The following is a 12014-nucleotide window of genomic DNA, read 5'->3' on the forward strand; positions in this document are numbered from 1 at the left end:
AGTAAACCTACTCTAATGGGAATACCATATTGAAAGACATTGAAATCTTAGAAATCAACGATTTCAATGTTGCCCAAAGGATGTTGGAAAGATTGATCAATGTTTGTTGATTCATTATTCAAATACAGTGTATTTCGAGTGCTTGGGGCAATAGATGAGACATGGTCAACCATTACACATAAATCAATTTGGGGGGAATATGATAACACTGACATCAACCACAAAATATCTTTATCTTCAACAATGCTAACAAGATTCGAAATGGCAGAATCAATCTGATACATTGTCAAACGAGATATAGTTAGCTCATTGGAGGGAAAATGTTTACCTTGGATATATTCCACAAATTGTTGAAACGATAAATTTGATGGAATATGCGCCTCACAATCTCAAAAATCATGGTACTGAGAATTCTCATCCCATCAACCATCAAATAGGAGTCTAACCCGTTGTAAAGTCATAGCAAAAACAGTAGCAAAAGTTAATGAATTAGCTAGAAAACCAAAATCGATGAAGCTTTTTGTGTACGTAACAAAAGTTATGGCAATGATGGAGCAACAATCCAGTTGATTCTTGTGCAATCAACACATGACCATTTTTTTAGGAACTTATATTTGTTTCCCAAAATGTTAAAATAATATCAAAAATAGCATATACACCTAATTTATTAAGTATGTGAGAAAAACAAATAGAGATTTGATGAAAAATATGGATAAAAGAAGTTTTAATATATATGGATATTTCAAATATAAATTTGGTTTCAAAATATGGATATTTTATTAAGGTGAGATAAATTCGAAAAGTTGTTAAACATAATCATAAATTCGAAAAGTGGTTAAATAGAATCTTAAATAATAATAAAATATAGAGATTATGTTAACTATATGAGCAAAATTAGGAAGGCAGTTGTCAATATCAATACATATATCTCGATCCTGTTTTCTCTTTTGGAATTACCCGAGGCTATGTGCATGTCACATGAGCTGCCATAATTCTTATTCCAGGAGATTTTGCCATTTTTCAGAATGAAACCTCAAAAACCGCCATACACTCCAATTCCCCTTATTCATTTATTTTTTTGTTGTGAATCTCAAATTGGGTTTGGTCAATTATTCTCATTTAGGTCTCGACTCATTATATATATATATATATATATATATATATATATATATATATATATATACATATGAAAAATCGTCATTGTATGAGTCTTGCGGTAGAAGCAATTTTTTTAAGTTTGAAGAATCCTTCAAATCGTGTGCAGCAGTGAGAATATTTTGAGAGTTAGTGTTGTTTTGGGTTATCATTATTATTAATTCCAAAATATCGAGTTATGGTATAGGGAATCAAATAGTTCGTGTTGAGCTATTTGGGAGATTTGTAGCGTGGGAGTTTTGGAATCATTACAATCTTCATCAAAGTAGAATCCACAATTGCAGAAGACCAGATGTAGTCCCGAGTTTGGGGCAAACCAGTATATTTTTTGTGTCATTTTTTTTTCTCTTCTCTTTATCATTTGGCAATTATATGATCGTTATTCTTTTTGGCTCTAACTTGTGGAAATGGGACTTTTAAATATAATTCAGTTTCCGCATTTTATTTAGGATATTTGTAATACATAGTAGAATAAGAGAAAAAATCTAAAAATGTATTACATCTTTAAAATATTTGCAAATATAAATGAGTTGATTAGTCAATCTTTGATTTTTTTTTTAATTTCCAATTTCGCCATCCATTGTCTTATCTTGTTGGGCACCTTCTTTTTTTAGTCTTTTTATTTTCTTTCTTTTCTTCGATTTTTCCTTCTTCCCTCCTTTTTTCATTCATTTTCTTTTTTCTCAGTTTTTGCTTCTTCCCTTTTTTTTTTTTTTTTTTAAATTTTATTCCTCCTTTATTCGATTTTTGCTTCTTTCCTTTCTTTCCTTTACTTTTTATTTTCTTTCATTTCCTTCTTTTTTCCTTTCTTTTTCTTTCCTTTATTTTTTATTTTCTTTCATTTCCTTCCCTTTTTCCTTTTCTTTTCTTTCTCCGATTTTTTTGCATCTTCACTGTCTTTTTCTTTTTTAAAATTTTTCTTTCATTTCTTTAATTTTTGCTTCTTCCCTTTCTCTTGTTTTTAAAATTTTTCTTTCCTTTATTTGAATTTTTTCTTCTTCCCCTTTTTTTTCACAAGAATTATTAGGCTAAGTTTCGTACTCAAGACTTGAAAGTACTCAATTCATAAGTGATTTAATACCAACAAGCCAATCATCAAGTTTGATTATTATAACAAATAATAAATATAAATAGAGAATGAAAGTCTATCAGTGATAGACACTAATATTTTCTATCATTGATAATTTAATCTTTGATTATATTTTCATAGTTAATAGCCACTTATAGAAATCTATCATTGATAGCCAACTTAGTGAATTTAATTAAAAAGTTGAATCTCAAACTAAAATGTAAGTGGAATGCCTAGAAGTTATCACTAATAGCATGTTTATCAGTGATAAAAATTATCATTGAAAAGAAAATGGACTTATAAATGTTTGGGAAGAACAAGAAAGGGGCAAAAAGTTGTCCAATGGCTATGATTGATAGAAGCTACTACTGAAACCATGTTACCAGTGATAAAAACTAATACTACTAGCATGTTATCGATGATAGAAGCTATCCGATAGCACGTTATGGGTGATATAAGCTACCCGATAGCACGTTATTGGTGATAGAAGCTACCACTGATAGCACGTTATCGGTGATAGAGAATTATCACTGATAGCATGATATCAGTGAGATCATTGATAGCAGCTTATCGGTGATGTTATCAGTGAAAGAAGCTATCACTGATAACCACAATATGAGTGATGTTAGTGATATCAATGGTAGAACTTAGGTGATATCTATATATCGAGTTTCTTTCAAAGGTGATAACCAATTATAGAAGTCTATCATTGATAGTCTTAAGTGTTAATATTTCAAGGTTGATTCTAATTGATGAAAGTCTATCAGTGATAGCGACTGATAGCTGTTATCGATAAAAACCATGATAAAAGATTATTAGGGATAGCTACTATGGTAATCAAAGTTGTTGGTCTTCTTTCAAAGTTGATCACTATTTATAAATCTATCATTGATAGCAACTAATAGCCTTAAGTATTGATATTTCAAGGTTGATTCCAATTGATGAAAGAGAATCAATGATAACTACTGATAATTGATAGCAAATTAAAAGCTAATATTTCAAGATTGTATTAATTTTTCTCAAAGTTTCACTAATAGCAACTATCATCGATAGCAATTGATAGAAGCTATCAGCGATAAAGTAGCTATGAGTGGCTATCACTGATAACTACTATCCGTGATAACTTTTGATTTGAGAAAACTGGAAAGAAGCGAGCAAAATGGTGGCTAAGCATGAGTTTTTTAGTCTTTTACCATTTTTTGATCTATATATGCAATTATTTTATCCTGTACTACATATTCTATTATTTTGGACTTGAATTCTATTTATGTAACTAGCCCTTTTATTTATATCTAACTTTAAATTCCCAACAACTTTCATATATATATATATATATATATATATATATTTTAATGAAAAGTTGGATTTCAAGTGTTTGTCCCTAGATTCTTTATTTTGGTGTTTGTCTCGTGTTTCTTTTGCCTATTGGGAATTTACGCTTTGATTCTTAATTGGTTTTATTTGTCTTCTAATTACATGAAGGGAGGCCATTATAATGTGCTTACACATTTCATTTCGTTTATTTGCCAAATTTTTTGTCTTGATGGTTGGATTTGATAGAATTCATAAGATGGGAGTGCAAAGATTTTGGGTTGGTATTATCCCTTTATAATATTTTGGTTGTTATAACTTGAACTCGTTTGTTTCAATGTTAGTGTTGATATTGAAAATGCGTATCTCTCTTAATTATTTGTTTAGATATAAAATGACTAGTCGATTCTTAATTTATTCTAAAGATTATTATAATTTAAATTTTATAGTAGCTTTACATATTAAATTGGGTATTATGTTTTTAACTAATAAAATACTTTTAGCAACGTTTTATGTAATGCCAGTAAATCAAAGTCTTAAAAAAAAGTATTTTGAAATTTATAGTGACACAAATATAAATTTTATCGACGCTTACTTATTTCACAAAAGATGTATGCAATAATTAGAAATCCACATTTAACATCAACTTAATATCGCTAAAACTTATATTTCAACAACAATATTGCAATAGCACTGTAAATTACCATTAGCAACGCATAGAATGTTGCTAAGGTAAGGTTTTAGTAAACTAACGTTTTAGGAACGCACGAAGAACGTGTTACTAAAAGTATTGACTATGAAGATACAATAATGGATACAGCAATGAGCACTTAGGCATTGCTAAAACATTTAGTGGCATTTTTCAATTTGTAGTAATGTTTTTTTTTTTTTTTTTTTTATTACTGAAAGTGATCTTTCTTGTAATGACTAGCTCATTTCATAGAATTATGAATAATATGGGAGAAAATCCAAAAATACAAAATTTAAAAATATGAAAGCGCAAGAAATCTAGAATTTGATGGTATTAAAAAAGCCAACAATTTACAACCTTAAAGAAAAGACATGTTAATCAAATCTCTGTCACAATATGCTCGACTCTCTAACCTCATTTTACAGTAAGCTTAATCCCATGTTTCTGCATGTTACTCTGTCAGAACCTTTTACCAAAAGCTATAACATATTTCATATTATAATTTGATGAAAAATTTTCTGTTTCTCTTCTTTTTATCTCTTGCGCTTGGATTTCAAGGATGTCACTGACTGAGAGTTGCTGTGCCAGTTTCTCTTCCTTTGGTTGATGAACCAATTGTTTATTTGTTTCAGCTGCAACCCTGTCTCCTCCACCAGCTTTGCCTTATCATCTTCCTAAAATAGGAAAGACGAGATATTATAGAGGTTGGAACATAGAATTATTCATGGTTTCGATTCGAATATTGTTCGAAACGAAAAGAAAAGATGAGTGTTTTGTTTGTTTGTGTTTTTCTTTACTTACAGTTGGGTAAGGCCACTTAGAATGTTGTTGCCACCAATTTTTCAAAACTGTAGTTGTATCCCCAGGTAACTTCCCTGCCCTTCTTTTTCTCAATATTTCCTCTCTCACATCTTCAATTCTTGACTTGAAACCCTGCAAAACAACACCACATTGTAGACTGTAGATCAGGTTCATGTTCATCTCCAATACCCCAAATTTGTTCATATAAATTAGTTTTTTGTTTTTCCCTCTTAATCTGCAATGTAATGGGAAAGCCTTTTTTATAACCATGAAAAGGGAACCTGTTTCAGCTCAATCTTTAATTCTTGTCGGACCCTCTCCATCAATGACCTTTCAGATTCGGTTGGAAGCAGTGGCCCGAACCCCATCATGTCGTGCGCATCAGCGCCGGATTGATCAAGCGAGAAGTCCATCGGAACGTCGTCATCATCATCTGACATTGTTGCACCGGTGCCTTCACCAAGGCTCACTCCTGAGGAACATGATAAATAGCATACAAAGTTGGTAAAGGACACTTTCAATCTTTAATGTCTCTATGTTTGGTAATGAGAAATGCTTCAAATTTTCAAGAGCCTAAACTTTGATAAGAGCTAACATCATCAACAACAAAAGCAAGCTCTAACCTACTTTGGCGTTGTCAATAATTGGGACAATCATATTTTTTCCGTTAGAAAATAACATTGAAGGTTCCATCATACAACTAACTGTACTTAAAATCTCATTATATTTTAACAACCTCTTCTCCTACACAACTTGATATGACATTAAACCCACATGATGTTATTTTATTTGTCATTTCAACATATCTTTGACTTTCTTTCCTACCAAAACAATAAATAAAATTAAGGATGTGACAATTCAAAACCACCCAAGTTTTTAGGATAAGATGACAAGTTTAGATTCATATGCATATGCTATTACAACAAGCAACATTGTTTAATCAAAAACCATATGTTTTTTAGCAATAGCTCTCGTAAAAAGTTTATAGCAGACAAAAAAAAAAAAAAAGAAAGAAAAAAACCATCTGAATTTAATTTAAACAAAAGCACTTTGAGCTTTCTCGCATTGTAGATTATTAAGATAAGGGAGAGAGAATTTGAATCTCCAGCTCAAAAGGAAGAATGCTTTTTTTTCTTTTTTTCAAGAATAACTTAATAAACTATTAAGATCCCAAGATTTGGTAAACAAGTCAAACTTCTTAGTTATTATTGTCATTCAAAGTGTTTAGACATTAATGAAGACATTAATGAAAACATTAATGTCTAAACACTTTGAATGACTATAATAACTAAGTAGTTTGACTTGTTTACCAAATCTTGGGATCTTAATAGTTATAATCTATCCAAATTTAGCAGACCAAAAAAGCTGCATAAAGTGCAGCCATTTAGTTAATACTGTCAGGATGAGCCTCCAATGACCTTTAGGCGGCCTAGGGTCTTTAATATAAAAGCTTGTATTGGTATTTAAGACCCTACACCACAGCCCTTGGGTCCTCAGCAGCACCCATTGGCAGACACAGTAATGAATAGTTTATATGCATTCTACAAAGGTTAGGGTTCAAATAAAGACTCAAAAAGCAGAATAACCGATCAAGAACTCCATGGAGGGTATAGAAATTGAGAATCGGGACCATTGTTGTAGTTGTAGGTGGGCAGGTCTAAAACTGGCAAACCCAATCAATAAGCAACAGATTACTTTATGATCATAATATATCTAGTTTCTTCAACCCCTCCACCAATCAACTGCTTGAATGCCAACCCTTTCATTCAACAGATTGTTTGTTAAATCATATAACTAAAAAGGCCAGTCTCACCAATGAAGATTTTTTTTTAATACATGTTTCTTGTTGGGTATATCCATATCCTCAAAAATATTAGGTCCTTGAATGATTAAAAATAATATGTTGGTGATTAATGTAATCATATAAGATAAGTGTAGCTTTTATGGTCTACTTTTATACATATACATATATATATATATATAGAGAGAGAGAGAGAGAGAAGAGAGATAGGAAAAGAACTAGCTAGAGATAGGTTCATGTACTATCTTTACAAAGCAAAAAGATGAAGAAATATAATAATAGGGAGAATATTATTATTGTTTACAGTGGAACAAGTATTGCCAGGGCAAGCAATCTTATCGGTTGGTGTCCCCTATTGGTGGTACCCTCACCGAACCCAACAGACCAATCCTTTTCCAAACTACAATCTTTGGTGTTCACAAGTAGGGACCTCTTTTTGCACCCACTTCCATGCCTGCTTTCACCACAATCCTCATCATCTCTCAACCCCCAAAACAAAACCCCCTTTCAAAATTTCTCCCCCCTTTGTTTTGTTCCCCTCATTTGGATCCAAATTCAAAGCAAAACTAAAACCCTCTGGGTTTTAACAACTCAATACACTCATAAAACATAGAAACCATGTATCATGTAGAATATAGAGAACAACATGCACACACACACACATATATATACATGTACTGTAACTTTTCAAGGTTTATGCACATTCAAAACTACAGAAAAATGATGGGTTTCTCTTTGTTTTTCTTGTTTTGGAGGAATTGACATGAGATATAAATATGTACCTGTAAGAGCTTGTAGAGTATTTTCAATTTCACGGCAGGCCATAACAGCTTCAACTGCGTGGACTCTCACATGTTGTTGAAGCTGCTCTTTGAAAGAACACAAAACGATCATATACTGTGCCTGAAAAAAAGAAAAGAAAAGAAACCCCATCATAAAATAAAATGAAATTCAACCCAGTTCCCAAAAATAAACAAAACTCGACGAAATCTTCTTTTAAAAAGAAAATAACCAGAAAATTGTCAAGCTCTTGGCGCTCGTGAGGCGTTAAGGAATGAGCATTTTGGTGATGCTGCTGAGAAGAAGCATAAGATCGCAAAATATGGTGCGATTGAGAAAGCTGAGCGTCGATCATCGGAAGCTGATCAATGGGGGTAGCAACACGAAGACAAGCAACATGAGCTGAAAGAAGCTGCTCATAAAGTGGATGAGTAGCAATCTCCGCCTTCAGTTGACCGTTATGAACTCCCTCGCCGGAAACGGAAACATCGCCACTTAAGGCACCACTAGAGCCACCGGCAGCCGTCATCATTCCTAACCCAGGTTCTTGCATTTGAAATAACCCCTCCAAAAACCCAAGTAAAATTAGCTGAAAAAAGCAAAAGAGGTTGTGTAAAAAAGGGTTAATTAGAGAAAACAAGAAGTGAGTGAGTTCCTGAAAGTGAAATTGTTTATTGAAGAAGAAGAAGAAAAGAGGGTTTGTTGGGATTTTGTTTTGAATGAATATGGTGATAGAGAAGAGTCAGTTTTCTCGTTAATGGTGTGAAATGAAGAAGAGAGAGAAGGGTATATAGGGATCCGAGACACAAAACTTTCTGCACCAGGTCTGAGAATTTCAGAAAATTTTACAAACAGAGAAAAGGGAAGAAGAAGAAGAAGAAGGAAAGAAAGAAAGAAAGAAAGAAAGAAAGAAAGAAAAGAGAGAGAGAATTTGTTTTGTATTAAGGCTAAAGGAGCATTGATAAAAGAGAGCTACGGAATCATTACTAGGAAAGGGAGATAAAGCTGCTCTTCTATGCCCGCACCCTGACACATTTCAATTCCCTTTTTTCTTTTTTTTGGACTTTGATTCTTTATTTATTTCTTTATTTCTTTTTTAGTATTTTCATTAATTCATTAGGTTAGGTTAAAGGAAGATGAGATGTCCAAAATAAACACCTAAAAGTTGCCAAACCAATTTCATAATCTCTAAGTGCATGTTTCCGACTCATACTTTGTTTTAGAGTTTTACTTGAATGTAGTTTTAACCTATCATAAATTATAATTGGACAATTTGATAAAATGTAAAAAGATAGTCGTTGTCCATGATGTACTTAAATATTTTCTTTTATTTTATATCAAATCAATTACATAATATATATAAATATAGATAAAGGAATAAAATGAGGGCAACTCTTTTGGGTGATTATCGGTCAATCACTTCACCAAATCATCTCTAACTAATTATTGAAAAATCAATTTAAAATTATTTTATTTTTTTTTTAAAGAAAATCAATTTCAACATTTGCTCAAGCATCATTTTTTTTTTTTTTTTTTGATATTCATGTCCATGTATGAGGAATTGGTATGTATTTTTTTTTTAAAAAAAAATAATATGTTGGTTGGATAAAGATATGGTTGGTCTCTTATGTCTTTATTCAACCGATCTTTGATCATTAAGTCGTGTTTAAGAAAAACTACTTTATATTTTTACTATGAATATATTTCGAACGAACTAAAAATTATAGTGGCATATAAATGTACAAAAATTACATATTTTCTTATCTGAATTCCAAAGTTAAGTATAGAGACAACAAAATATATATATATATATATGGTCAAATTATATTGTCTCATCTAAAAAAATACATTGATTTTGACATTATGTTTTCCAAGGTTGAGATTTTTAAAATAGAAAAATATAATTACAATTATGTACTTTTAGTTTATAGAGCACATGCATTTTCTTTTTGTTCATGTACTTGTATTAAATCCCACCCCATATTATTCTTATATTATTATGCAAACTTGTCTTAATTAATTCAAAATAATAATCTTAATATTAATGGAACTAAAAATAAAAAAAATGGGAACATAGGGGGATTATTCAAACAAAAACCCTTACTAAGTTCTTCACATAAATATGTGTATATTTTCTTAATTACAAGAAAACCTAAGATTATCAAAATTAAAGCTTGAAATTAGGTTAAAACCCATATAATTGGTAAACCTAAATAAATAACTTTAAAAAAACCCAACTAATTGATATTTGAATTTCATAGATAAATAAAGTTTAATTAACATTTAAGAAAACTGGTTGAGGGTTGAGCTGTCACGGTTGTGCATGGTTGAAGCTGTTGTTTTATACTCTTTTTTTTTTTCAAATTTTCTCATCCATTTTTTTTAAATAATTATAATATATAATATTAATTTATTAATTGAATTTTGGAAAATTAAGAATTAAGGAAACGGTTGGTTAGACACAAAATGACTCCGCACCAACTCCTATTGGGGCGTTTACGCGCCAAGTTGGTATGGCGAGTGGGTCCCAGTTTCGTCAACTACCGGCTAATCAGGTTTCTTCATTTGATCGGTTGATCCTAGCCGTTAGATCAGCCCCCTACATTTTTTAAATTATTATTACTATTATTATTATTATTTCTTTTTTATTTCTTTTCTTTTTTTTTTTTCCTTTTTGTGATCGTGTGAATGGAGTATTAATTGGGCAAGTCGGATGGGATATGTTAGTTGTGATGTTTTGGATTGAATAATACAAATAATTATTTATATATTTATATAATCACATTTTAATTCATTTGTGTCCTCACTCTTCTCTAGTTAAAATACTATTTTAATCTCCAATTAATCTTAAATTTAGTCTATATTTTCCATCAAGGATTGCTTAAGGCAAGGTCCAAAGTCTATGGGACCCAAGCCTAAAGATATCGACAAAAGGGCATAGGAGAGAGTACCTTCCAAAACGAAAATGTAAGTGTCTCGAGGCTTGGGCCAACCAACCCTGGTAAATACATGCCAATCAAAAAATAATGAATCAAGGCCGAACTAACACTCTGCAACCTTGAGCACTAGAAATGTCCCCAACAACTTGGTCGTCACACACAACTATGTGTCAAGAAGTTTGGCTTATAAATAACTTCATCTAGGGGTGTTTGTGGGTTGAATTGGGTTGAAGGACTTTTTGGATTTAACTCAATTGTTCAAGTTGTTAATTTCTTCGACCCAAATAACCATTCTTAAAAGATGAACCCAACCATGAAACATTTGGGTTGGGTTGGTTCAAGTTGATCGGGTTATTTTTGTTCTAAAAGAAAGTAAGTTGTTAATATGTAAAAATTTGATTTAATTATTTTCATATATTGAATTAATATTAACAACTCAATTTTAATTTATATGATGAATATTTTCTTTCCAAAGTGCTAAAAAATTATTTTTAGGAGTTGTTGGTGAATAAATTATCCAAAAAAATGATAAAACTTAAATAAATATATGTATATATGATTGTATCATAAGTAAAAACTATACATTATAAAGTTAATAATAAGTTCGGGTTGGTTTTGGTCATTTTAGGTGAACCCATGAACCAATCCAACCCACAAAAAATTCATTTATTTGAACCCAACCCAACCCAAATGAGTTGATAATCCAACCCAAACTGTATGGGTTGGGTTGGGTTGATTGGGCTTTTTTAACACCTCTAACTCCATCATCCACCCCATAAAGGAAGGATAAGTAATTTCAAAAAGAGAGATATGACCTTATTTCTTTGTGTTTACCTGAATTAACTACTTCTAATAATAACTCGAGCATTAGAGTGCAATAGGCCAAGCAGCACACCAGTGCAAGAATCTTTTACATAGGTTAGCTAAGATAAGATCGAGACTAGACTAGAGGAAGGTAAGCTAGAGGTCAAGGTCACCGAGCATCCACAATGAGAGCCAATGCGAACGAGATCCGAACATCAACATTGTTAGTTTATTATTAACTTTAAAAAAAAAAATTATCTATCACTATTTTTTTACAATAAATTTAAAAACATACTCAAATCCTTGATTTTTCTTATTATATAACCCATTTTGATAAACCAAACAAATTAGATATTTAAAAGAAAAATTATTTTAATTGACAAAACTGTTAAAAATATTTACAAATAATAGCATAATATCACAATCTAGGATCGCGATTGACTACAATCTATATTTATCAAATAGATATAAATAGTAATTTATCACGATCTATCATAGATAGACAATAAAATTTTGTTATAATTATAAATATTTTGATTTATTTTTCAATATTTGAAAAACTATTTAAAATTACAGATTCTGTATCTATCTGATTAAAATTCAAAAGTTTCAGCTCTTTACTGTAGTTTTGAAAATGATTAATAGCAAAAAGACTAGACTGAG

General features: G+C 31.0%; 1 protein-coding gene across 1 annotated transcript; it reads right to left on the bottom strand.

Annotated features, from left to right (window-relative positions):
- Window positions 1–4542: 4542 nt before the first annotated feature.
- Window positions 4543–8824, bottom strand: KNAT7 (homeobox knotted-like protein). Its single transcript, XM_039020029.2, has 5 exons — window positions 7841–8824; window positions 7611–7731; window positions 5309–5499; window positions 5028–5159; window positions 4543–4900 (listed from the first exon to the last, which is right to left on the bottom strand). Exons 1-5 carry the CDS (start codon window positions 8159–8161, stop codon window positions 4760–4762), a joined length of 906 nt encoding a protein of 301 aa, XP_038875957.1. The 5' UTR covers window positions 8162–8824; the 3' UTR covers window positions 4543–4759.
- Between the last annotated feature and the right edge of the window lie 3190 nt (window positions 8825–12014).

This window comes from Benincasa hispida, chromosome 12 (assembly GCF_027475165.1).
Source record: "Benincasa hispida cultivar pf3 chromosome 12, pf3_genome.v1.1, whole genome shotgun sequence".
In the NCBI taxonomy this organism is placed as follows: domain Eukaryota; kingdom Viridiplantae; phylum Streptophyta; class Magnoliopsida; order Cucurbitales; family Cucurbitaceae; genus Benincasa; species Benincasa hispida.